At 29.8% G+C, this 26,280-nt stretch overlaps 2 protein-coding genes and 1 pseudogene across 2 annotated transcripts; 2 read left to right on the top strand and 1 right to left on the bottom strand.

Moving 5' to 3' along the window:
• Window positions 1-3,709: 3,709 nt before the first annotated feature.
• Window positions 3,710-4,225, top strand: LOC126552249 (NKAP family protein-like). Its single transcript, XM_050206950.1, has one exon. It carries the CDS (start codon window positions 3,710-3,712, stop codon window positions 4,223-4,225), a length of 516 nt encoding a protein of 171 aa, XP_050062907.1.
• A 12,313-nt stretch (window positions 4,226-16,538) lies between these two features.
• On the bottom strand, window positions 16,539-17,137 carry LOC126552248 (uncharacterized). The gene is made up of 2 exons (XM_050206949.1): window positions 16,796-17,137; window positions 16,539-16,751 (listed from the first exon to the last, which is right to left on the bottom strand). Exons 1-2 carry the CDS (start codon window positions 17,135-17,137, stop codon window positions 16,539-16,541), a joined length of 555 nt encoding a protein of 184 aa, XP_050062906.1.
• A 319-nt stretch (window positions 17,138-17,456) lies between these two features.
• LOC126552233 (uncharacterized) lies at window positions 17,457-21,755 on the top strand (annotated as a pseudogene).
• The last annotated feature ends 4,525 nt before the right edge of the window (window positions 21,756-26,280 follow it).

The following is a 26,280-nucleotide window of genomic DNA, read 5'->3' as shown; positions in this document are numbered from 1 at the left end:
GGAACAATACAAAAGCTATTCAAAAGCACTAGGCCATGAGTTATGGTTTTATGGTTAAAGCAAATAACGACGTTCCCGCAGAACTGCTTGAACAATTTAATATTCCAACTTCACTTATAATTTTTCGTGGCGATGAAGATAATCAAAATGTGGGTGAACATTTTGTGAAGAGTATCGTTGAAATAGCTGAAAACATTGAAAAATTACTACAAACCAACATACCAATAACCTTTACTACAGAACAACAACAAGCACATAATTTATGTAAGACATGTAATTTATGTAAAAACGGTTTCTCTGTGGGAAACCATAAAGTTGCTGATCACTGTCACTTATCGGGTAAATTTCGACAAACATTGTGTAATACCTGCAACCTCAAGCTTCAAACACCAAATTTTGTACCATGTTTTTTTCACAATTTATCGAATTATGATGCACATTTTATTGTAACTGAACTCGGTCTCGATGTGAAAAGAATTTCTGTAATACCAAACAGTGAAGAAAAATTCATCTCATTTTCAAAACACGTTTCCAACAACTTTTCAATACGGTTCATCGACACATTAAGATTTATGGCTTCAAGTTTATCAACACTCGGAAAATTTATTAACACCAGGGTTCGAAAAGTTTAGAGAAACAGCTAAACGTTTTAATACCGCAGACTTGCCACTCGTTACTCGTAAAGGTGTTTACCCTTATGAGTATACGGATGGTTGGAACAAGCTGGAGCAAACCAATTTACCAGAGAAAGCAGATTTTTACAGTACACTAGCAGAATCAAATATACAAGAAGAAGATTATGAACATGCAAAAACTGTTTGGAGTCACTTTGGATGCAAGACTTTGGGTGAATACAGTGATCTATATCTGAAAATTGATGTTTTATTGTTGGCTGACGTGTTTGAGAACTTCAAAGACCTATGTTTAACCACATACTGTTTGGACCCATCTTTTTACTATACAGCACCAGGATTCTCCTTTGATTGTATGTTAAAATATACCAGAGTCAAATTAGAGTTACTCACAGAGTATGATATGCTGTTGATGATTGAAAAGGGTAATTATAATAATTATATATAAAAATTTACATATACATAATATATACATTTTTTATAGGAATTCGAGGCGGTTTGACACAAGCAAGTATGAGGTATGCTAAAGCTAATAATGAAGAGACCCCAGATTATGATCTAACAAAGCCCAAATCATGGTTAATTTATCAAGATTGTAAGTATACATATACATATATTTTAATTATTTTTTAATATTGTTGTAATAAAATAATAATATGATGGCGTATAGTACTAATATATATATTACGTATAAATAATCGTATTATATACAATATCATCGCAAAATATCATATACGGAGCGGGGGCAGTAAATGCCGAGTTAACAAAATATAATTATTAATGAGACTACGGCGACGAGGAGAGAAGGAAAAGCGAGCAGTCGTGGTGTGTTACGACTCAGTGACCAGTCAATTTTTAATATTCTTTTCTTGTTTATTTTGTATTTTGTTTTGAGTTAATAAATAATTTGTTCATCTTTGTAAAAGGGCTTATACTCATTGAGAGTTTATAATTCTCAAAGTACGCATCTAAGCGTTTGTGGCGAGAAAAACACTTATACCAAATAGTAAGACGTTATAATACTATTTTTCTGTCAGTACTCGTTATCGTGGTCAGCTGGAAAATAGTGTTATTTTGTCTAGGCCAAAGAGAACCCACTCTCAAACATCCAGTGCTCGTTATCGTGGTCAGTTGATTGAGAGTAAAGCAACCTTAGAGTTATATAATATAAACCCTCGTAGAATCTTATAAAACTAGTCTTTGTGCAGTACTCGTTATCGTGGTCACCAGAGATTGGTTGCGTAAGCTCTTACTGCAGGTATCTATATTTACTTGTTTGACGGTTTGGACATTGGAAGCCAAAAAACCTATAGTATACGTCAGGCTCTGGCACGGCGTATACGACAAAGTGGCGCCCAACGTAGGCTCGTTACTTCACGGGATTACCCTGATACAATAGTAAACATTTCGTATTTATAAACAGAAATTCAGGTTTTTTTTTTGTGTTATATACATATATATATTTATATTTACATCTTTTTTAAAAAAAATTTTTTTTTACTGAGAGTAAGCGTAGTGAGTAAACTAAGTAAGTAACTAGTAAAGTAAGTAGAGTACTTTTACAAAAAGTATAGGTAATTTTAAGAAAAACTCGAGAAAAACGTCACTGTAAAGAGGAAACAAATCAACTATCAACTAATAAGGTATTAATAAAATATATTTTCAATAGTAAATTAATAGTATAAATATTATTAATATATATTTAATATATACTATATAATTAATAGTAAAAAAAAAAAAAAAAATTTTAAAAATAATTAAAATCTCATTCCGTAAAAATTTAATAACAAATCCGTATGCCTTAATGAACGAATTAAAAAACACAAAGTCGGACATCTCAATTTCTATTAATAAAGCCACAGATATTTACATTTTAAAAAAAGAAGAACTTATAAAATATTGCAAATCAAAAAAATTGAATCCAACTGGTAAATCGGCAGACTTAAGATCTAGACTTAGTAGGTACATAAAAGGTGCTTTGCACCAGGACGATATCGAAAATACACTGAGCAACGAAGAACGTATAGAAATATTAAATAAATCCATAGTCGAAAAAATTGATCTTGACAAACTAGCGAATACAGTAGGTCTACCAGAGTTAAGTCCCGAACCTGTCCAAGCCAATACACAAATTACAAATAAATCCACATACACTGCTACAGATAACCTAGAATTATTCGACAACCTAAATAATAGTGTTAACTTATACTCAAACAAAATTCAAGAAATTTTTAACTCATCCGAAGCAAATTATTCTGAATTTCAATCAGGACACGATACTAGTACCTTAATTAACTTTGAAAATACTACAGTAACATTAGAAGACAATAACACTAACGTCAACAAGGGAAATAAAATATTGAATACTCAACCATTACCCATATTAGGTAGCCCAAAAATGTTTAACCAAAATTTAACTAATAAATATATGGTAATAAAACCAGACAGTTTTTCCGGACAAGGGGATATTCAAGTTTTTTTTAAACAATATGAAAAAGCAGCAGAGGTAAATAATTGGGATGATAAAGACAAAATATTTCTGAAGGATACAGCAAATACCTTTTTGGAAAATTTAGAAAATATAAAGAAAGATTGGACCTGGAATAATTTAAAAGGCGAATTTCTTAATGAATTTCAACCAATAGGATATTCTATACTCTTAAAAATAAATTAGAAAATAGAAGACAGGAAAATTTAGAATCCACAACGAGTTACGTTACTGATATAGAAAATTTGTGTAGACAAGTAAATAAAGACATGGAAGAGGGGGAAATATGTATATATATACTAAAAGGATTGAAAGAACCAATTTTAAATGCAATTTCTCTGCACGACAACAGTAATTTAAAAAATATCAAAAATAATCTAAAAAAAATTGAACTTATGCAATTTAGAATAAATTCAAGAGACCAAAACTTAAATGAATACTCGAAAATATTAAATGAACAAGTATTCAGTTAAACAAAAAAACAAGTGAAAAAGCTGTGATAGAAATCGCAGAATTAAAAAGCGAACTGACCGAAAGAGACAGAGAATTTAAAAGAGAGATAAATAAATTAAGTGACGAGATAAAAAAAATGAGTTTATTTAGTACAATTCAAAACAAATCCGTAAACTTTGAGGATGATAAATATGAAAGAGTAAATAACAATAATTGTAGTCGTTATGATGGCAGAGGTAGTAATTATGAAAGAGATATTAATTATCAAGGGCATAAACGCGACTATAGAGACAAGAGTCCATACCCAAGGAGTGAAAATCGCAGAAATAGAGAATCTAGTATAGACAGGAGATATAATAGAGACAGATCACTATCCAGAGATAGAGACTATTACAACAGGTATCAAAGAGAGTCTAGTCCATATCGAAGTAGTAACAGCAATTACAGAAATAGGTCAAATTCTAGAGACAGAGATGATAGAGGAAAAAATTATAATAACACAAAACGTCAATACAGCAGAGATAATAGCCGCGAGAGAACACCTGAACAATATAGGGACAATTATGAAAAGGAATCAAAGAAAGTAACATGTTACAAATGTAATGAAAAAGGTCATTACACTGATAGGTGCATCTCTTCAAAAAACGATTAAAACCCGAATTAGAAAAACATTCGGAATATTCAACCCGGGAATACAAAAATCAAATTAATAATACAAAATTATCTTATAAAATAGAAAAGGAAAATGATGATTATTTAAAATTCATAGGAGAATGGTATAAAAAAAAAATATTAATAAAATAAACAAAAACAATGACACAGACGATAGCGAATTAGAAATAGAATATATATACTCACAAAAGAAGATGAACCCATTAACAAAATTCCAAGAATTTCTATTACATGACAATAAAAATAAAAAAATTATTTGTGACTACGCAGAAACTACAGGGTATATATTTTCATTAAATACGGATATTGCAATCGGACAATGCGTTAGCAAATGTTTTACCACGACAGAAGGAATAGCCTCACAATTTAAAACACGATTTAATAATAAGGACAAACCAATTAATCAACATAAAAATATTACCGAAGTAGCTCATTTAAAATTAAACAATCAATGGATTTTACACCTCATTACAAAAAACGATCATAATGAAAAATCAACCTATTCAAATATTTTTAAGACATTGGAAAATACAAAACAATTTTGTACTGAAAATAAAATCACGACTTTAGCGTTACCAAAAATATGCATAGATTCGGATAAAAAACAATGGGATATAATAGCTAACATGATACAATTTATTTTTCAAAATTCAATTACTAAAATTAGAATATATTCCTTACCAGAAAGAGAGAATGACCAAAAAGGTAACACTTCAAATACCAATTACAATATAATATCAAACGATAATAATTTGAAAAATGAGATAACACTTATTGCTGGCTCATTTGTTAAGTTAAAAGAAGTACCGAGAGACGGCGATTGTGGAGCCCACGCATTACGCGTATGCTTGCAAAATCATAATATTAATAAAACAACTGTAGAAATCTTGAATATGCTAACTATTCAAAAAATGAAATCAGGCTATTATTTTAAAGACGACGACTTAGCTTTTTTTTGTGACCAATTCAAAATTAATTTATTCATAATCTATGAAATTAACGAAAATACTAACGCAATAGTTTACTGAAAACCCAATCGCTTAAACATCGGAATTTTTCATAGGAAAAATCATTGGACACCAGGTATTTCCGTCGAAATGAACAGTCCCCTCATATTTAAAAATATAACCATTAATACTATTTTTCCTGACCTTAATATAATAAAAGGAAACATCGACAACTACTTAAACGAATATCCAAATACCTTGCAATTATCAAACCAAAACCTTGTAGAAAATAAAAGCAAAAATAACGACGACACAATAATAAATATGGAATGTAGACAAAGAGTATTATCAATAAAAGTGGAATATGAGGGAAACGAAAAATATGCTATATTAGACACAGGGTCAAATCTTTCTTGTATTGACTACTCGTTAACAAAAAATAAACAACTTATGGAACCTAAAGGAAATATCATAATAACAGGTGCAGATAATACTGAACTAAAACAGTTAGGAAGAATTGAGATAACAATAAAAATAAAAAATCACCACTACCTTATAAATGCATATGTAATTGAAGGATTACATTGTAAATTTCTCTTGGGAAATGATTTTAATATTAAGAATAACGTAATAATTGATTTTAAAAACAGAAAAATATAGATTACAAATAATATAATACCAATGAACGAAATATGGTACGATTACAACAGAAATAATATTACAAAAATACACACAAAAATTAACTATATAACCAGAATCATTTATAATGAAAAAGGCCAAAATAATAATGGAAATAAAAACATAACGACCCCACATGAACTAAAATTTAACCATAAAAATACTTATATAGACACTAATAAGAATGAGAAAGAAAATAAAGCAAATCAAACAAATGATTTAAAGTTAGAAACTCAAATCTTAAACAAAAATGAAAAGGAAATTTCAGAGGACAACTTTCCAAATTTGTATACACAAACTTATAAAGGCATGACAATAGGTAAAATAAAAAAAACTAATAATTCTATCTACTCTTTGTAGATCTTTGTACTCTTTCTTTAACAATCTTAACTATTACTAAATCAAAATATGAACTTACTGATAAACAAGAGACCGTTATAAAAATATCAAACGAATTGAATAATGAACAAATGGAAAAAGCAAAAGTTCTAATAAACAAATACAAACATTTATTTACATCTGATCCACTGGACATCGGTTGCACAAATATAGAACCATGTGAAATTAATTTAAAATCAAACAAACCAATTTTTCAACCTTCCTATCGAGTAGCACCGGCTCAAAGAGAAAAATTAAAACTTTAAATAGACCAAATGATAATCTCTGATATAGTTGAACCTAGTAAAAGTAATTATGCTGCTCCAGTATTTCTAATACCAAAGAAAGAAAAAGGGGAATATAGGTTTTTAGTCAACTATAGGAAATTAAATAATGAAACAATCAGTAACAAACACCCTATTCCAAGGTCACAGGACTTATTTAGAAGCTTAGAAGGAGCAAAATATTACTCATCAATCGATATGGCTCAAGGTTATTTCCAATTGCCAATAAAGGTTGAAGACAGATACAAAACCGCCTTTATAACAGATTTTGGCCTATATCACTTCAAACGAATTCCTCAAGGATTTAAAAACTCAGGACCAATTTTCCAAAGAATAATCAATAATTTATTTAGTGATTATTTATATAAGACAATGGTTGCATATTTAGACGATATTTGCTGTTTCGGGAAAGACTTTGAATCATCGTTGGAAAGATTGGAAAATATTCTTATTCGGCTAGACGAGGCAGGACTTAAACTAAAAACAAACAAATGTGTATTTTTTAGCTCAAAAATAGAACTTTTAGGACACGAGGTTTCTAACAATGGAATTATTCCATTAGGGAAAAACGTAGAGGCAATAAAAAAATTCCCAATACCAAAAAAGGTAAGAGATGTAAGATCATTCATTGGGCTAACAAGTTATGATAGAAAATATATACTAAATTTTGCGAAAATTGCAAGTCCTTTAACAGATTTGACAAAAAAGGAAAATAAATTTAGTTGAGGCGAGAACCATAACAACGCTTTTAATATTTTAAAAAAATCCATAATAACAGCGCCCGTTTTAGCGCATTTTGAAGACACGTACCCAGTTTTTGTTACAACCGATGCATCATTAGAAGGCCTTTCAGGCATTTTAGAACAAGAAAATCCTAATGGTGAAAAACACCCAATCGCATTCACCTCTAGGAAACTTAAAGGGGGAGAAAAAATTATTCAACGACGGAACTCGAAATGTCAGCAGTAGTATTTGCTCTTAATTATTTTAAAGAATATCTAATAGGTAGAAAAGTGACCGTATATAGCGACCACTCAAGTTTACAATACTATAAGTCATAAGACAATGAAAAACCCATCATCCAGAATAACAAAATTTATCTTCAAATTATTAGAGTTCGACTTAGAAATTAAACATAAACCAGGTGCAGGAATTTAGCTGCAGATTGTTTATCCCGTTACCCTGTAGAAACTATTAATACATTATTTACAGAATTAAAAAAAATAAAAACTGATGTTCCAACACCTATAACCGATATTGACACCGATATATTAAAAGAAAAACAACAAAGAGACGAGTTTTGTAACGGCATTATTAACGCTATAAAAACCAAAACTAATTCCAAATACAAAAAGAAGTCCAGGCAATATTGTATTAAAAACGAATTACTATATTTTAAAAATTGGTCACCTCATGGAACGAATAACCTATTAGTGATACCCAAAGATTTAATTAATACCATACTAAAATCTTACCACGAATCGGTTTTTAGTGGACACTTTGGAGTAACTAAAACCATAGCAAAATTAAAACAGAAATACTATTGGCCAACAATAATTCAAGATACGATAAAATTTATTAAAACATGTGTTTCCTGTCAGATGGTAAAAAACGCGACAGGTAAAGGCCACGGACTACTACAACCCATACCACTAACGTCCGGGAAACCTTTACAGAGATTGACATTTGATTACTTAGGCCCATTGCCTATTTCTAGAGGTAAGAAATATCTCATCGTAGCAACTTGTAACGCGACAAAAATGGCGTTTGCAAAGGCAGTGGCAAACGCAAATGGAGCAGCTACAATAAATTTTTTGATGGACTTAATTACATCGTATGGAGTACCTAAATACGTTTGGTATTTTAAAATGGTATTTTGCATGAAAGAGTTCTCTTATTTATATCAGACGCAGCACCCTATATGGTGAAAGCTGGAACTGCTTTACATGTATTTTATCCTAAATTAGTTCGTGTGACCTGTCTTGCACACGATTTCCATCGTGTCGCAGAAACAATTCGATCAGAATTTTCCGAAGTTGATTTTTTGATATCAACTATAAAAAAAATTTCCTTAAAGCACCCAGTCGCGTAAATATATTTAAATAAAATTACCCCCAAATACCTCTTCCCCCAGAGCCAGTGATAAAGTGATAACTAGCTGGGGTATTTGGTTACAAGCTGCTGCATATTATTGCGATAATTTTAGTGTCATCGAAGATGTGATTTCCAAAATTGAAATAGATGCTGTTTCAGTAGAAAATGCTAAAAATTTAATTAAAAGTACCTCATTGAAAAATAATTTAGTGTACATATCCTCCAAATCTATTACGAAACTTGAAGCTCAAAACTTGTCTCTAGTTGATAGCCTGGGTATTGTCTCTAACACCGTAAACAAATTGAAAGAAGCCCTTGGGGAGGTCGGAATAAAAATTAAAAAGAATGTTGAACAAGTACTCAGTAAAAACTCAGGTTTAAAGACAATTGAAGCTATTGTAAACACTCATAACAGCAGCGATACGCAAACTTCCCTTCAATTTAGTGTTGCTGAATTATAAATTTATCAATGATAAAAATTGAAAAATATATAAAAAGAAAGAAAATAAAAACATTTTGTTATGTAGTAGTTTTCCTTATTTTATATATTATTGTTATTACTATTAGATTCTGAACAAAGTGATGAATGTATTGATTTTACAATACATTTTTTTTTTATCGGTACACCATTACTTTTTGAAGTAATTTAAATTCAATTTTTTAAAACTATATTGGGATTTCCGATAGCAAAGTGAATATCCTTGGTGCATTATAAAGATCAAAATCGGAAAAACAAAAAAAAACTGTGACGGAAAAACATTTTTATATACACACATATACATACTAATTATACACCATCACATACTAACACTCTGGTCTTGCTCGGCGGTCTCGTCCAGTTCCTTTGAGTCGCTCACACACATTTTACGGGCGGTACTCCTTTCACCCAAAATACAAATATTCATATTAATTATAACTCATAAGTAATTATAATGTTTATTAAAGTGTTTCAAACTATATATTTTGAGAGAGGTGTCGGCAACTTTATACACTTTTATCGACTGACTATATTATTAATAACAATCGAAAACCCTTCTAAATATAATATTAAATATAAAAAAATAAATCTGTATAAAAATTATGTAGGTACGTATTACCTACCTACGTAATGTTAATTATTATTAATAATTATACATTTTTTTATTTTTTATTTGATTATTATATGATTTTTTTAAAATTATTAATTTTGAGACAGTGGTTTCCAAAATGTAAAACTTGAAACTGTGGGTGAAAATAGGAAACTGTTTTATCATTTTTAGTCGAAAAGAGGACGTGGGCAAAAAGAGGAAGGTCATTTTTGGGCGAAAGAAGTTGCGCCCCGGTGTGTCGGTAGGTCGGTCGGTATGTGAGTGTTGCGTACAAAACAGTTTGATGACATTTGATATTCTCCTGATGAATTTAGCTATACAAATTTAATTATAATTAGCGAGTGCGTGTATTGATTATTTGGTTAATATTTTTGAGGTACTTGATAATATATATTTAACTGTATTGACACACATTTGTGTTAAGATCAATACAATTATGGACATTAACATGAACATCTCAATGGTTTGGATTAAGATAGTATTCAGTACGGTTCATTATTGCTATAATAAAAATAATAATTTTTCGTCACGGGCCCGATCGGCTCATATTTTTTAAGTATAAGATAGGCAATAATACTTCGAACATTTTGTCTTATAAAAATTAATAAATAGAATATAATATGTATAAATAAACTATTATGAAATTATTAATTAATGTGTACAATCAACCACTTTCTTATTTGCGCTTTCAGGGGAAAAAAAATAAACAATTATGTGATCGTCCATCAACAAAATTGTATAAGGTTTAAGTAGACTTTAAATCGTATAAAAAATTCAACCAATCAAAAAAGTGAATCAAACTCGCCAAGGAAATCGGGAATATTGGAGACTACAATTAGAATAGACTAATTTATTTTTAGATACATTTTGGGAGCAACACAAACTACCGTGCACGTATTCAATTTTAAAACGTCATGTTTTACATTCAGGAAGGGGGCATTTTATTACATTCAGTGGAAAGTGTACAGATTCTTCTTGCTATAGTGTCTTTTTTGCTGATATTGAAGATGAACCAAAGCTTAATGAAGATATACAAATTAATTTTTATTCACCTGAAACAATGAAGATACAACATCATGATGTGAAAAAACGTTATCTTCGAAACCCAAAACGTAAAGAAATAGGCGATGAGGTACTACGAGTAGTCGCACTTCATAGAAGACAATTTGCAGATGCAAATATGGAATACGGCGATGATGAAAGTTCAATTTTATATAATTCAGAAGTACTTAGAAAGGATAAACAAGATTCTGTAGATTTTAATCTAGGAACTTCTGGATCGGACTTTATTACATCATTAATAGAACTTAAACATAGTGGAAGTATCCATACGATTTGTATTGATAAATTTTTTGTGTATTATTGGTCACCACTACAATGCCATGTATAAGGTCATTCGTAAGGAAAATTGGGTAACTATGACTGTTGATGCAACTGGTTCACTGATAGCACCACTTCAAAGAACATCAAATAAAACATCTTCAGGACATATTTTTTTATACCAATTAGTTGTTAATAATTTGGGCCACTCTGTTCCAATAGCACAACTATTGTCTGAAAAGCATGATACATTATGTATTTACTACTGGATAGCTAATTGGATAACAACGGGAATGAAGCCAAATGACGAATATGTACTAGACTATTCAAAAGCACTTTTAGGAGCTACAACTCGAGCGTTTTCGAATAGGATGACATGGGAAAAATGTTCAGAATCGTGTTTTTTATGTTTAATAAATAAAGAATCAAACGTTCCTTCTTGCTTCATTCGCATTGACGTTGCACATATGATACATATGATCTGTAGGTGGAAGTGATTGCAAGGAAGGAAACAAATTAAACATTTTTACGTCCGTTCAATTGGATTATTGAGTAAGTCAGAAAGCCTTGAATACTTCGATTGTATATTACGGAACATATTAATTTTAGCAACAGCCAATTCGTATGGGACAAATACATTTGAAAATAAAACTCTGACTGAAAGGGTAAAAATATTTTTAGAAGAATTGATTTCAGGTATTGATAACTTTAAAATTCATGCAGATGATTCTAAAGAAATATAAATATTAACTGATTTTCATTGTGATACACATAATTCAGAGCTAAAAAAATGGATAAATAATATTATAACAATGTCACCCTTGAAGCAGCAGTTGAAGGTAATATATTGAACCCTTATTATTTTAAAGATTTAGTTAAGCCTTTAATTAATATATGCAAGGAATTCCCATTATGGTCTGCAGTAATGGTAAAAATATTCAGAAGTCCCAACGTAGTCGGATCTTCAGCAATAATTGAAGGTTATTTTGCTGAATTAAAATAAACAATCATCGATAATAGAAAACCTAGAATGAGAATGGATAAATTTATCGTTATTCATTTAAGAGTTATACAAGGGTTAATAAAATTAACAGGAAGTTTTATAAAACACAATAATTATGAAATAAATACTAAAGTGGACACAAATAAAATAAACAGAAATGTAATTAGTAACACTGAAGATGATAATGATGTGACTGAAGATAAAGATGATGTAATTGAAGATGAAGATTGTGTGACTGATGAAAATAATGAATTTAACAAAAATAGCACTGATAGTTTAATAAATGGAAGTTGTGAATTTATAGAACACACGAACTTTAATCAAAACGAAGAAAATTATCAATATGATGAACCAAATGAAAAAGGAGAAATAGCTGATAATGTAAAAATGAACACTGATGTAGATGAAAATAATTGGTTGAAAAATATTTACGATACTCATACATCTGAAGAAGATATTTCAGTAACTAGTAATAGTGAAATAATTGAGTTGACACAGAAAGAAAATTTGAAGAACAAAGCAAAAGATACAAAGAAAAGAAAATTGTTGTACTTAACCAGCCATCCAGAAATAAAAGCTGAAAGATTTTCAAAGTTGTGCATTACACTCGATAATGTACAGAATGGTAATTTTTTAAGCCCCACACCAATAAAAATTGGAAAAAAACAATCAAATACAAAGTAATCAATACTTGCCCATTTGATGCTGTAATTCAATCAATTGCTACTGGCTATATAGATACTATAATTTATGCAAATTACGCTGACAATACAACATACTTGCTAAACATTTATTAAACAATGGCGCAAATACAGAATTATATCAGAAAAGAGCTACAATATTAGAAAACACGGGACGTAAGAGACAATTGATATGTGGTTTTATAGAATTGGATTGCCAGTACAACGTAACAAATTTGATAGAAATTCTGATGAAAGATTCTCCAAGTATTTGGGAGTACCATACATGTAACATTGAAGCTACACAATCCATGGTTCCAAAAATATTTTTCCCAATAAATCTGACTGAGTTATTAAAAGGTAGGTATAGAAAATATGGATTAAATTTATCTTAATAATACCTAATTTAATATAGTTATTTTACTTTTATGAATCACCGGTTTAAAGCTTTGATACATAAATAAAATTTAAAGTTTTGTAAAATAATAACTACAACAATTATAAAGTATGGAGATATTTAAATAATACTAGCCAAATACCCGGCTTCGCCCGTGTGCAGTTATTCAATTTTTGATGTTTTTTATTTACCTTCTTTCTTTTTTCGGTCCCCTAGCAACATTCCTTAAATAAACGACGTGAATTTTCAAACAAAAATAATAGTACGTAAGTTGTACAGTTAAAATTAGAAAAGAAAATAAACTATATTTTTATATAGTTGATCCCGTGCACTTCGTTTCTCGTTAAATATACCAACTCTATATGACTCAAACTTTGTTCAATTCGTTACCTATCTAATATTCGGTGGATTATGTTCTAGATTTATCTTAAGTTTTCTGTTTCCCGGAATAAAAATTCTGATTCGCAGCAGTATATTATCAGGTAGACAATCTACCTGCGGTAGATCGCGGACCTAGTGCTGTTTGTACGTAAGTGTATGATTTAACTCTAATAAAGTATCAAAGTTATACCAAGTTTGACATAATACGGTGGATTAATATTATCAATAGCTGACCCCGTGCACTTCGTTTACCGTTAAAAATGCCAATTCTATATAATATGATTCGAATATTGATTAATTTGTTATTTAATATTCAGTTTAACGGTGTTCAAAACTTAAGACATTTTTATTGACTATTTTGATTCTCAAAATACTTGAGCAAGCACCACTTTAAAATGCGAATTTTGTAAAATGTTTTCTTATTCCACACTAAATTTATGGTACGATTGTACGAAGGTACCGTGTAAATTGCAAGCATTAATCTATCATTGTTCACGCTTTACGTTTATCAGTCAGTGAGTTAGTCAAGTACGATTAAAAAAAAAAAAAATTTTTTAAAAATTACGGTGGATAAAATACAATAATTTGCCATCTCGTGGTTTTTATATTGTTTCCTGTTGGTAAAACAATAAAACTTGGTATAACTTTTATGTTAGTCTTTGATTTGATTTTGAGATTTAGGGTAAAGGAAGGCATATTCGTGATAAATTAACTAAATGTCTAATTACAAATTCAATTTCAGTAATTATGCTTAATTATTTTAATTGTTTGATGAACATAGAGTTAAGTTACTAGAATATATGCAGTTTTTGGACTTTTAAGTACTTTGATAAGTTTTTATAAAAGTGCAAAAGTCATAGAGAAAAGTTAGGTAATATCATGATATGGTATTTAATTTTGTGATAGTGGTTAGGTAATTCCGTGAGTATACAATAAATTAAATTTTGCATTCAAATAATTATTTATTAATAAAGTATAACATCTTATATAATTTAACAAAACAAAAAAAAAATATTTTAAAATCATAACAGTTCAATCAGACTTTAAGTTCATAAAATTAAGTATAATCAGACTTATAAGTAAAGAAGAAATTATAATAAAACTTTCATTATTTTATATTTATATCAAAAAAAAAAATAAATACCTATTTTTCACATAGGTAGGAACTTAGAAAATAAATTAACAGACCTTCATATCTTACATAAATATACGGATCCGGACATTTCGGCGTGGCCATCTCGGCGTAGTGCCATTTTGGCGTGTGACCATTTCGGCGTAGTCTCTTTAAATTACTTCATGAAATTATTTTTAAGAAATGCGTTTAGATAATAATTTTAGCATTAATTATATTGTATCTATATCATTTATCAGTTTATCTCACTGTAATCGGCTACCGTATCGATAGACGATTATTGAGTAATAATATAAGAAATAAGATAGTCAACTAGTCAACTAGTCAGTAGTAGTTATAGTAGTCAGTAGTCACCATGGCACAAGTAATGGAAACTTTCCGTGGACGTGTAGTATTTGTACATGATGGTTATATGTATATCTTTGATGCATTTAGTGCAAATAAGTTAAAAAAGTTTTGGCGATGTCGTTACAAAGATTCGTGTAAGGCAAGAATTCATACAACAGTTGACACTTGGAGGTAATTTATATTTTATTAATTTTTCTATCAGTAGGTATTAAATACATTTATTAATATTTTAATTATTAGGTTTTAAAACAAATAAATGAACATTCGACACATGATTCGGAAGCGGTTAAAATTGAAGCTAATTCTGCAGTCAGGAAGATGAAAAAACGAGCACGTGAGACAATGGAGCCTACATCAAATATTATTAATGAATGTGTTAGTGGATTATCACAAGCAGGAAAGGTAAATATAACAATTTTTAAATTTTTAAAATAATTTTTAATAATTTTTAATTTTTTAAATTAATTTAAAATTATTATTAAATTACTTAGGGAGCTTTGACGGCTGACGGAGCTTTAAAAAAACAAATAAGACGCATACGGCGAGAAATTAAAGCAGCACCTGATGCTCCAAAAGATTTGACTACCTACACTTATAATATCAGAAAATTACCAGTTCATACAAAAATTCAAAAATTCTACCAGGATGGTAAAGTAGGTTTATTCTTATATTAGTATTTAATTATATTGACTTACTTCCTTTTTTTTTATTACTACGTTTAAAAATTACATTGATTCGGCATAAGCATAAGGCTTTTTTTTGTTTGCTTCGGACCCACTTTTTACATTTTTTTCTTCTGATACATATATATGCATCCCTAATATGTCTCCACTTTTTGTCTTTAACTTCTTTTACTGTACAATTAAATACATATAATCAGGGCACAAATAATAATAATTATTAACTAAAAAAATAATTCCGTCAGTATATTACTAAGTATATTTTATGAATTATATAGTAAAAAATACAAATTCAAACGCTTATAAAAAAAATAATATTCTGATTCTGAACGGAGCGACAAATGTGTGTTAGTTTTACAATGATGTGTGCTTTTTTTTTTTATTTAAAATTTCTTTTTATTTGCCTGTCATCACCTTTTAGGACAGTAATTATGCTAGGATTTTCTTTAATATAGTTCCGGCCGCGGAGAGAACGCTACTCGCTCGCGCATCCAAATGATCGAGCTCCGCGGTATCGTACCCAAATTTCTCCCACTCTACCACCTAGTCGCCGCCATAAATTCCCCCACTCAGTACGCAGTGACCGGTGGCTAATTCCACAGCTGCCGCCGCTTAGCAGTAAACGATGGTTGTATACACCGGCATAAGTAACACACTATGAAAAAAATAATACCTGGTGTCAGGCGTACCTATTGTGTATACAAAAACAATACAAATAATATCTATTTAACATCAGTATTTTATATATGCATTTATTTAGTTATTCTAACAAAAATTAGTAATTGTACATAACATAGATTACATTTTAATATGAATTAAGAAAAAAAAAAAAAAAAAAATATAAAAAAAAAAAAATCAAAATAATTTAAATAGGCACAAAAAATCAATCTGAGTCTAAATCCGAAGAACTTGTATCACCCCTTCCTATGGTAAGGATATGACGTTCTTCTTCGTCGGGTTGTCCGTCCATTACTTCATCGCTTAAATGATCAAGGTTCAAAAACTTGTCTTCCTCCTTTATGACATGTCCGACAAAATTAGTCCACATTTCTGGTGTTACATGTTCCACCCCTTTTTTTAGTAGCTCAAGTACGTCCTTTATTTTAAATGTGTGTTGTGTGTCCGAACATAACTTTTTACTGATGACCACGCGAGCTCTATCGGATTTAGCTCGCAATGGTATGGCGGTAATTGCAATACGAGTTTTTTATTGTCTTTCGCGTATTCGTCAATCACGTATTTGTCGTATGCATCTTTTAATTTTCTCACTTCTTTCATTAAATCATTTTTACACATCGGATGGATAACAATCTCACCTTTACTCTCGAGCCAATCTACGATTTCTTGTTTTTTCCAAGACATATTTGGTATTTTACATTTCTTCACCGAGTGATATAAGGCATTGTCCATCACAATTATGGCATTTTCTTTTAATAATGGCAGAATACGTACAAACCATTCATAGAATGTATCACCATTCATTTCGTCGTGGTAGTCTGTTGAATTGGTTTTCGATTCGAAACATAAAAGGCCCCCCGGGACAAAAGGGCCAAAAGCCGTTCTCCTAAAAATGATAAGAAAAAGAAAAACGAGCATATCAAATAGTATCTCATACCAACCAAAATAAAAGTAAATATTCCAAATAATAATTTAATATCAGTTCGTGTGACAGCCTGTTAAAATACATTAATTATTTATTCGTTTTCTTGATCTTTAATTATTTATTAATTTTCTAAAACTTAACTTCACTTAAAGGACCAACTCAGCGAATATGGCTTTCAGTGGTATTGATGCACTACGCGACCACGATTACTTACCAAGTATTATTTATTTCTATATATATGTATTAAACATTTTTTTCACACCTTTTATAAGCAGATGTACTCCTTATTATTTAGTGGTTTAAGTGTTAGAAATGGAAGGGGACATGTTAGGGACATAAGGGGCATCATATTTAATTTAAGTCTCCTAAGTCTAAGGGAATAAAACAACTCGGAAACGCTACTATACCTAGCCAAAACAATATATTTTTTTTTTTTCTGTGCTATTTATAGTTTATTTAAGTGAATATCAATTATATAAGTACATCCTCAAGTAATTATTAGTTATTACAAAATGCATTATACATAGTTTCAACATAAAAAAAAATACATTCAAAATAACACTTTAAATATTACTTAATTTCCTCTTAAATTAAATCCACTTGTTATTTTCATCGATTCAGATAATGAACTGCAGTATGAAGAGTTGATGGATTTCAACAGTTTTGAAGAGGAGGAGGAAGAATGTGTTATTGACGAAGAGGAGGAAGAAGATGATATTGAAGAAGATAACAATGGTATTTTATATGAATTATTGATATTGTTAGTTCTGTAGGATACCAATATGAATTTTATATGATAATTCAATTAATGTAAAATATTATTTTTGTACCAGGTCAACTGGCAAATATCCAGCGTCAGAGAGCCGAAACATTTACGATTTTACCTGGTGTCAGAATAAATTCAGTAGTATTTATGGATAACTTGTATTATAGGTATTATAAAAATGGTGCAAGGAACGATAAAACGTAAGTAAGGATTTAGTAAGCTAACAGATGTTACCAACACACTTATACATTTAAATAGTTTTTAAATAAATAGTTTATGAAATATAATGATTCATTGCTTACTAATTTGTATTATAATATTATTTATTAATTATTTTATTGCTATGTAGATATTTAATTTGTGAAAATCAAAAGACTGTTGCGGTACATTGTCCGTCAACAGCTTGGGTCAGGACTATGGACATAAAAAAAGGGAATGGTGATATAATGACTCGGGTTCAACACAACCATTTCCCTCCAAATGTTGACATTCCAATGGTGCATTTACGAAGAGCTATTGGTCTAGCTGGAACAAGTACCGGCAATTTGGCTACTTCAATCCGACAAATTTATAACCGAGAAGTTGTGTTGTGAGTAATCTGGATAAACTTTATATGTTTTTAAAATGTTTGTAATTATTAGCATAAATAAGATTAAAGTTTTAATTGTACAACCTTAACTGTCTTAGAAATCCAGAAGGTGCACAAAACTATACACATTTACAGTCCCGGTTTTGTCTGAATAAAATGCGACGTCGTCGTCGTCCAAAAATCCAACTACCATTGAACAGTTAGCACATATCCTGAATGAACCAACCACATCAACATCATATATTTCAACCCTGCAGCGCCCTTCTTCAAGGTTCATGAAATAAATTTCAAATATTTATTATTTACTTACTATTATTTTTATTTTATTTAGATTTTTTCAACATGGTTGTCCATTGATAGTAGATAGAGAACTAGTTGGAGTAGTATTTGCTAATACAGATGCCATTGGAAAATATAGTGGAGAACTACTCCAATTAATTACCATCGCAGGAGTAGATGGGACTTTTAAAACTGTGCCAAGAAATCCTCCTGATTTGAAAAAAGGCTGCCTGCTTACTTTTCATATAGTTTACAGAAATGTGGTAAGTTATTTTTTTAAACTATTAATTGTATATACAATTAATATGATTTTTTTTACCCAGTCTTTTCCAATGGTGTATGCATTGACTACAAGAATGACACAGTCCACATACGAGTCCTTCTTTAGAGTTGTACACCAGATTTTACCTCTGAACTACAACCAGTTAACCATAATAACAGATTATGAACGAGGTTTGATGAACGCAGTAAGGATTGTTTTGCCTCATACAAAGCTTCAGGGGTGTTGGTTTCACTACTGCCAAGTGAGTCGATCTATGATTTTTGAGAAACTGAGTACCTATATAATAAAATATGTTACTTTTATTAATGTATTCACTCATATAAATGTATTATTAATGTATTGAGTATTCACTAAATCAAATTATATAGTCTGTTATCCGGTACTGCAAAAGGAGCATGAACGGACTATTTCATCTATTTCAGACCAGTGTTGAGGCTGCTACAGTTTTACGCATGGTAATATGATATATGATGAAACATTTTTGTTATTATTAAATTTTCCTAAAATTAGTTTCGATTAAATTCAATTTGGGTTTTTAATTTGTAGGTGTTAGCTCTACCTCATCTTCCAGCAGAATCCCAAATTAATTGCAATTTTACAATGCTTGATGGTTTTCAAATAATCGTAGATTATGTCAACCAACAACCAGATATTCGCGAACGCCTACAAGCATTTCTATTTGGCTACATCCAAGATTTTTGGTTCATACAAATAACTGCTGCAAACATAAGTGTCTTTGGGTTAGAATTCTTACAAAATATCATACACAGTTTATTTTCATTTGTTGTAATATATTTTAGGTCAGAAGTTCGAACTAACAATTATGTCGAGTCTTTTCATGCCACACTGAAGACGCAGATTGGAAAACATCCCAATATCTGGGATTTCATGCGTATATTTAATTTAATTATATATTCATGTTTGTGAATATTGTTCTATTGATTTGTTTGTATTACAATGTATTAATGTGTTTCTATGTGAATGGGCATTGCCGATTTGACACAGAGTAAGTATACTAAACAGCTAATGTTATTAAGTGTCTATCAAGAATTGTGAATGCTGTACTGCATTGTTAATGAGTATGGTTCTATGTAAATGAGGTATCACCGATTTTCAGACACAGAGTAAGTATACTAAATAGGTTATGTTATTAGGTATCTATCAAGACTTGTGAATACTGTGCTACGTTGTTAATGAGTATGTATGTGTTTGTGTGGTTATAAGACTATTCGTCCTAAACATAAGGTCCTATACCAATTTTTGTTTTCAGTTATGTATAGAGCGAGGATTTTTATGCAATATAAAGTGTAAAAATATGCCATATAATTGCAATATAATTCAAAACTTTGAATTGTGTAATATTAAACAAAACATTTATTGGACTACAAAAATTAGACGAAAAATATATTGGCTTATAGCCTTAACGGACCGAAATTGTACCATTTGTGTACTTAATATATTATAAAAAATAATTGCTGAAGGTATAACTTATTTATAAATTAGTTCATATAATAATAAAATGTCAAATGAATTATTTTTTTTTCATATGGTGCTTTTTGTCTGGGAGTGGCCTAATTTGGAAACATGCTTGGCAGAATTTGTATTTGGTATAATTACCATCTAGCTAATTATGTATTTAGATTATTTGTATTAATTGAAGACTTACCTACTGTTATTATAGAGAAACTATTGATAGTTGAGAATCAATATTATTTGGAAATGGATCAAGTTCGCAGGCATCTCCAGGTAAAAGCTTATGAAATTTTATTCTGAAATCAAAATACCTATATATTATTATTATTTAAATACATTATAAATTGTAAGATGTATCTTAAAAATATTTTCAGATCAGATCTCATCTATCTCAGATTGATAGAGCAGAAGTTACCAGTACTATACAAAACTATGTTGGTATACTTAATGAGAATGGAGATTTATCCATGTTTTTACGAAGAGCAGGCCATCTTATGGATGGTTATTATCGAAAACAAGTTCGACCGCAACCATTGGTATACTTATGATTTATATTTTATTTGAATACCTACTTATGTTGACTCATTATGTTTTTATTAGGAACAGTAATTAATGTGTTTGCCACTAGCCAGTAACTTTTAATATGACTTGAAACAATTTTATTCATACCAATTTTATACCATACCAATTTTATTTTTATAATGTTTATACACAATTACTTGTAAATAATTTAATGTATACCTCTTTTATTGTTATAACTTTTATATGAAATTACTTATGAACAATTTAATTATACACACTTTTATAAATAATGACTTGTAAATATTCAAGGCTGTTAACTATTATTTTTAACTCATCAAATGTGTAGGGGATACTGAGTAAATAGTTATAAGTTACCCTTATGAATATGTAATATTATAACCATTAATTTTTTTTACTTATTATATTTATATTAACAATTAAATATGTACTACTTAGTACCTACTTTATATATATATATCATTGTATAAGAAAAACGATTCTGAGCCAGGACAGTCAGTCAGCCTATGATATTACTAAATATATTTGATGATATTATTATGAATAAAGTAATTTATAAATAACCTATTTACGTGGAACCTTGTTTTAAATTTTCTATCCATAGCTATAAAAGTTTATTGCTATTTTAGTTAGTCAAAGATTATGATTGGAAACTTACCAGAGTTGTTGAGAGAATTTGTGTTGCTTTCTTCAAAAGGTATAACCATTGCAGGATAATCCAAACATTTTGCAACTCCAAGTTTGATGGGTGTGATTTCTATAGAGTAAATGCAGTTTTAATTTTCAAATGAAATAAATTTTACACAAATGTTAATTTTCTTACTATTATTATCATCATGATGAATAACAACAATAATTGGTTCCCTTTGTTCTTCGGAAGACTTGTTCAACTAATAAAAAATATCGGTATAATTAGGGCTGGCCCTAGTTTAAATTTTGTACTCAAGATTAATCAAAAATCATAAAAACAATGTTAGGTGAATACGGTTTATCTATGTTGCGCATGGGTCTGAGAGAGAAACAAATATTGCGTTGATATTATCTCAAGTTAAATGTTCAATAATTATTTTATTAAATATAATTGAATAATTAATAACGAATACGATTAGTAAAAGTCGTATATTATTATCCAAATGGTAGCGACGCGAGTATGCGACGATGCCTATTGCATATACAATCATGAAAAATTATAATTTGTCATGTGTACAATTTAAAAGTGAAAATGTAAAATTATCAGTATCGTCGGATCGTATTGTTTTCAAATTGCATGTACAACATATAAAAATAAAACGAAATAATTGATAGCGTCAGCGTTCATGCGATAACACTAAGCATCGACCGAGAATAGGAATTATTAGAACTATTATTAACCATAAGTCTATAACGCTATTTATAAAATATATTTTTATGCAATATCTCAAAAACATATTATAACTTTATGAATTTAATATTTATGAATTATTTTTTTTCAATTTAACTACATACTAGCAACATACAACATACCTAGTTTTCATGACGTAATCGCGGGGCCCTAAAATTCGCGCGGGGGCTAGGACAAATATCCCAATTGACCTACCCTATATAGGACCGGCCATGAACTTACCCATATCGATGCATTGACTTTCATCATCTTATGATCAATTTAAGACATTTCTATGTCATGAGTCAATATTAGATGGAAATTCTTCAAGTAACCATTGTTCCAATTCGGATGTTTTATCCATTTTAATATATTGTAAAATGTTATATATTATAGCAAATATAAGTATAAATATAAAATATTAATCTCAATATAGGAAAATGCGAAAACGGATTAACAAATAACAATATTTAAACAACAGATATACATTATTAAGGCGATGGTACATATATAGTACATACACGACAGCCAACGACTAAAGTGAAATTAATAATTATGAAATAGCATTATGATTTAGACCCGACGCCGCCGACGGTACTTTTGAGTCCATTGTATATTATAATCAGATTTTTCCCCTCTTTTAATATATCGATATTTATACAAAAACAATATTTATAGACACAATTGCAAACAATTCTAGCGGATAAGAATGCTAAAAATAATTTTTATACGTGTTTAAAACCAGACTGAATACAGATAGTATAATTACATAATATAAATATATAATATTATGCCTGTCGCCAAGACTGCTATGCACAGTTAAAACGTGCGGGCTGCGGGTTCAGTTTCAAAATAATCGATTGTTAGGAAATACAACAATAATTGAATATTGCATGAATATTAATTATTTGTGGCATTGCATACATAATATGACACTTATATGTCAATACTGAATACAAATACATAAAATATAAGTTTTATACATTTTTATGTTGGTAATGTCATTATGGTAACGGTGTAGGGAATTTATGTTTTAGTGTTGGTATACATGATCTGAACAAGTTTTTCTTTTTTTTCTCAGCTCTTATCAGTTTTAAGAGAACGGCTACACACTCGGGACAAAACCATCTGACGACCCGATGTGTAAAACGATGAGACGCTTACCTTTTCCGGAGGGTTCCTTTTGTCCTGCAGTTAGGCCCTTAAGGAATGCATCACGTGATGTTTTGACTGTCGTGTCGAGCCATGTCCTGCTGTGTGTCTCGCCTGCATTGACCCATATCTCATCTAAATAGTATATCGGTCTGTTTTGTGCTCTGTAATGCTTTATTTTGGTTAAAAATCTTCAGCGCCAAGTTATTAAATCTTCTCTTTCGAGAAGTGCACTATTACGATTTTTTTTCACGTATTCAAATTGTAAATCTTTTAACACTGCCTGGAATGACGTACGTTTCATATTAGGCAATGTTTCATCCTCATTAATGGCTACCAAAATTTTTTTAATTGTTGGTACTTCACGGTTCCTCCAAAAATCGTGAATTTTTTGCCTAATTGCGTTTTTATCAAATTTGTCGATTTTTTCAATTACTGTAGGTCTATGTTTTTCCTTGGTAGGCGATGAAACTGTACCTTGTATTTTGTACTCCGACAATGTTGTTTGTATTGTACGTTGTCCAATACCTGAAGATTTTGAAATTTCTAATAGCATTTGTCTGTAAGTCAATCGGGGGCTGTCTGGATTTTCAGACTGTTTTCAACGAAATATTTGTAGAGATTAATTATAATTTTCCTTTGACCAGTGCCAATAAACTAAAGAAAAAATATATATTTGAAAATTAAAAATTTTCAATAGGAAAATAGTAATATAAACACTTACTTTTCCTTTTGGATTTTATTTAGCTGGAGATACAGTTACATGTTCGTCGTCCATGTTGTATTTTTTTAAAAAACGTAAAAAATAAAAATAACGGTTTACTAAAACACGCGAAAACTGTGTGCCCAAAAAACAAAAACAAAAATGTTGTGTATAGTGTATGTATTCAATAACGTAGAATATCGAAAACACTATGATACGCTTTGTATACAAACCAGTGGCGTGGTGAACTCGAATATTTTCAGAGGCAAGTATATTTTGCAATACCCACCCACCCACCTACCATCAACCAACATTTTGTCTCACAATTAAAAATGTTCCTATAAAAAATATTTATAGGGTTGGGGGGGGGTCATCGCCTTTCACAAACAATTTTTAAGCCATACAGATAATAATTATAAAATTAATTTAAACACCATGAAATGAGACAATATTTTTAATAGATTACTCTGCTTTGTATATTTAAATAAATAGGGTAACATAAGTTATACTACAATTTATTACAATATCAATTGATATTTTATTTAAATAATAAACTTTTCATTAAAAGATCAGAGGACCTAGCAAATATATTAATTGCTTCATCACGATTGATTTCAATATCTTTTTCAGAACTTAATATCAGTAGACTTTCCAGCCGATTCTGCCCAATACTTGACCGAAGTCTAGATTTAACTAGTTTTACCTGAAATCATTATTATGACAATTTGTGTTTTAAGAAAAATTAATTAAAAAATAATACAATAATTTATTAATAAAAATATGAAATATAAAGTTAAGAAGTGTTACACACCCAAGTGTTGTCACCGTCTTACAAACATACACATTGTAGAAGTTAGTTTGTTAGACAAATATGAAAATTCTACTAGTCTATAATGGTTCTATTTACTTTATTTATTTATTGTTCTATTATTATGAATTAATAATCAAAAGTTACTTTAGAAAAGCTCCGTTCAGCAGATGCAGATGATGCAGGGATGATACACAACGCCTTATATGCCAAGTACAGATTTGGAAAAGCTGCAATTAAGTTGTGGCTTGATAAAAAACTCAAAATGTCTAAACTAGACATTTTTATTGTACTTGCTTCTTCAATTTCAGAATCATCGCTAATTTCTGAACTACCCTAAGAACACATGGACCCTCCCAGGAAGGTCTTAGTACTGAATTTTCAGACTTTGAGACTGTTTATAAGAAATACCTATTTAAATCCCGGACCAGTCTGGGTAAGTCTCAGACGGTCTGTAGGATTCCAAATGTCCTAGTTCAGACTCTTCAAAAAACTGCCTGCCAGGAACTAACTAGACCAAGTATTTAACATAGACCATTATGGTCTGCATCTATCCCATTAATTCCTGATTGCAGTCTGTTAAGGTGCCATAAATTTCCTGAAAAGTTTTATATACATCCCAATTTGGTCTGAATGTTTTCTATATGAGTCTTGTAAAAAATTAATTTTAGATAGAAAAGAAGATACTGGAATACCCCTCATGAAGCTATTTAAGCATAAATGAGGTGTCATTGACCATCGTGTCAACCTTACCAAGTGCTGTAATTTGTAAGGAATTCATTTAAATTTTTAATTATTTATGATTAGGTCAATTAGAGCTCATTGCAATTAGTAGGGATGTAAACAATGCCCCACAAATAATATTAAGTTTTCAAAATTTTCAAAATAATCGATAACTATTTCTTCTTTTAAAGATTTTACAAACAAATATACTTCATTTGTGAGCAAATCTAATTATAACTTATTATTAGTATACATATTGAAATTAAAGTTAATATTTAATATTTAATTTTATTGTAGTTATTTTTATTGATAACACCTAACAACATTCAACTATATCAGTTTAGGG

The sequence above is a fragment of the Aphis gossypii genome, chromosome X, assembly GCF_020184175.1.
Source record: "Aphis gossypii isolate Hap1 chromosome X, ASM2018417v2, whole genome shotgun sequence".
NCBI classification, from domain to species: Eukaryota; Metazoa; Arthropoda; class Insecta; order Hemiptera; family Aphididae; genus Aphis; species Aphis gossypii.
Note: the sequence above shows the minus strand (reverse complement) of the source record. Positions and strands in the feature narration are given on the sequence as shown.

What these genes read in the sequence shown, in the direction of transcription:
- LOC126552248 (XM_050206949.1), bottom strand. Translation starts at nt 17,137, where the DNA reads ATGAATGGTGATACATTCTATGAATGGTTTGTACGTATTCTGCCATTA. An exon ending in TAGAGCTCGCGTGGTCATCA is followed by an intron (nt 16,752 to 16,795) that starts GTAAAAAGTTAT and finishes TTTAAAATAAAG; the next exon opens with GACGTACTTGAGCTACTAAA.
- LOC126552249 (XM_050206950.1), top strand. Translation starts at nt 3,710, where the DNA reads ATGAGTTTATTTAGTACAATTCAAAACAAATCCGTAAACTTTGAGGAT.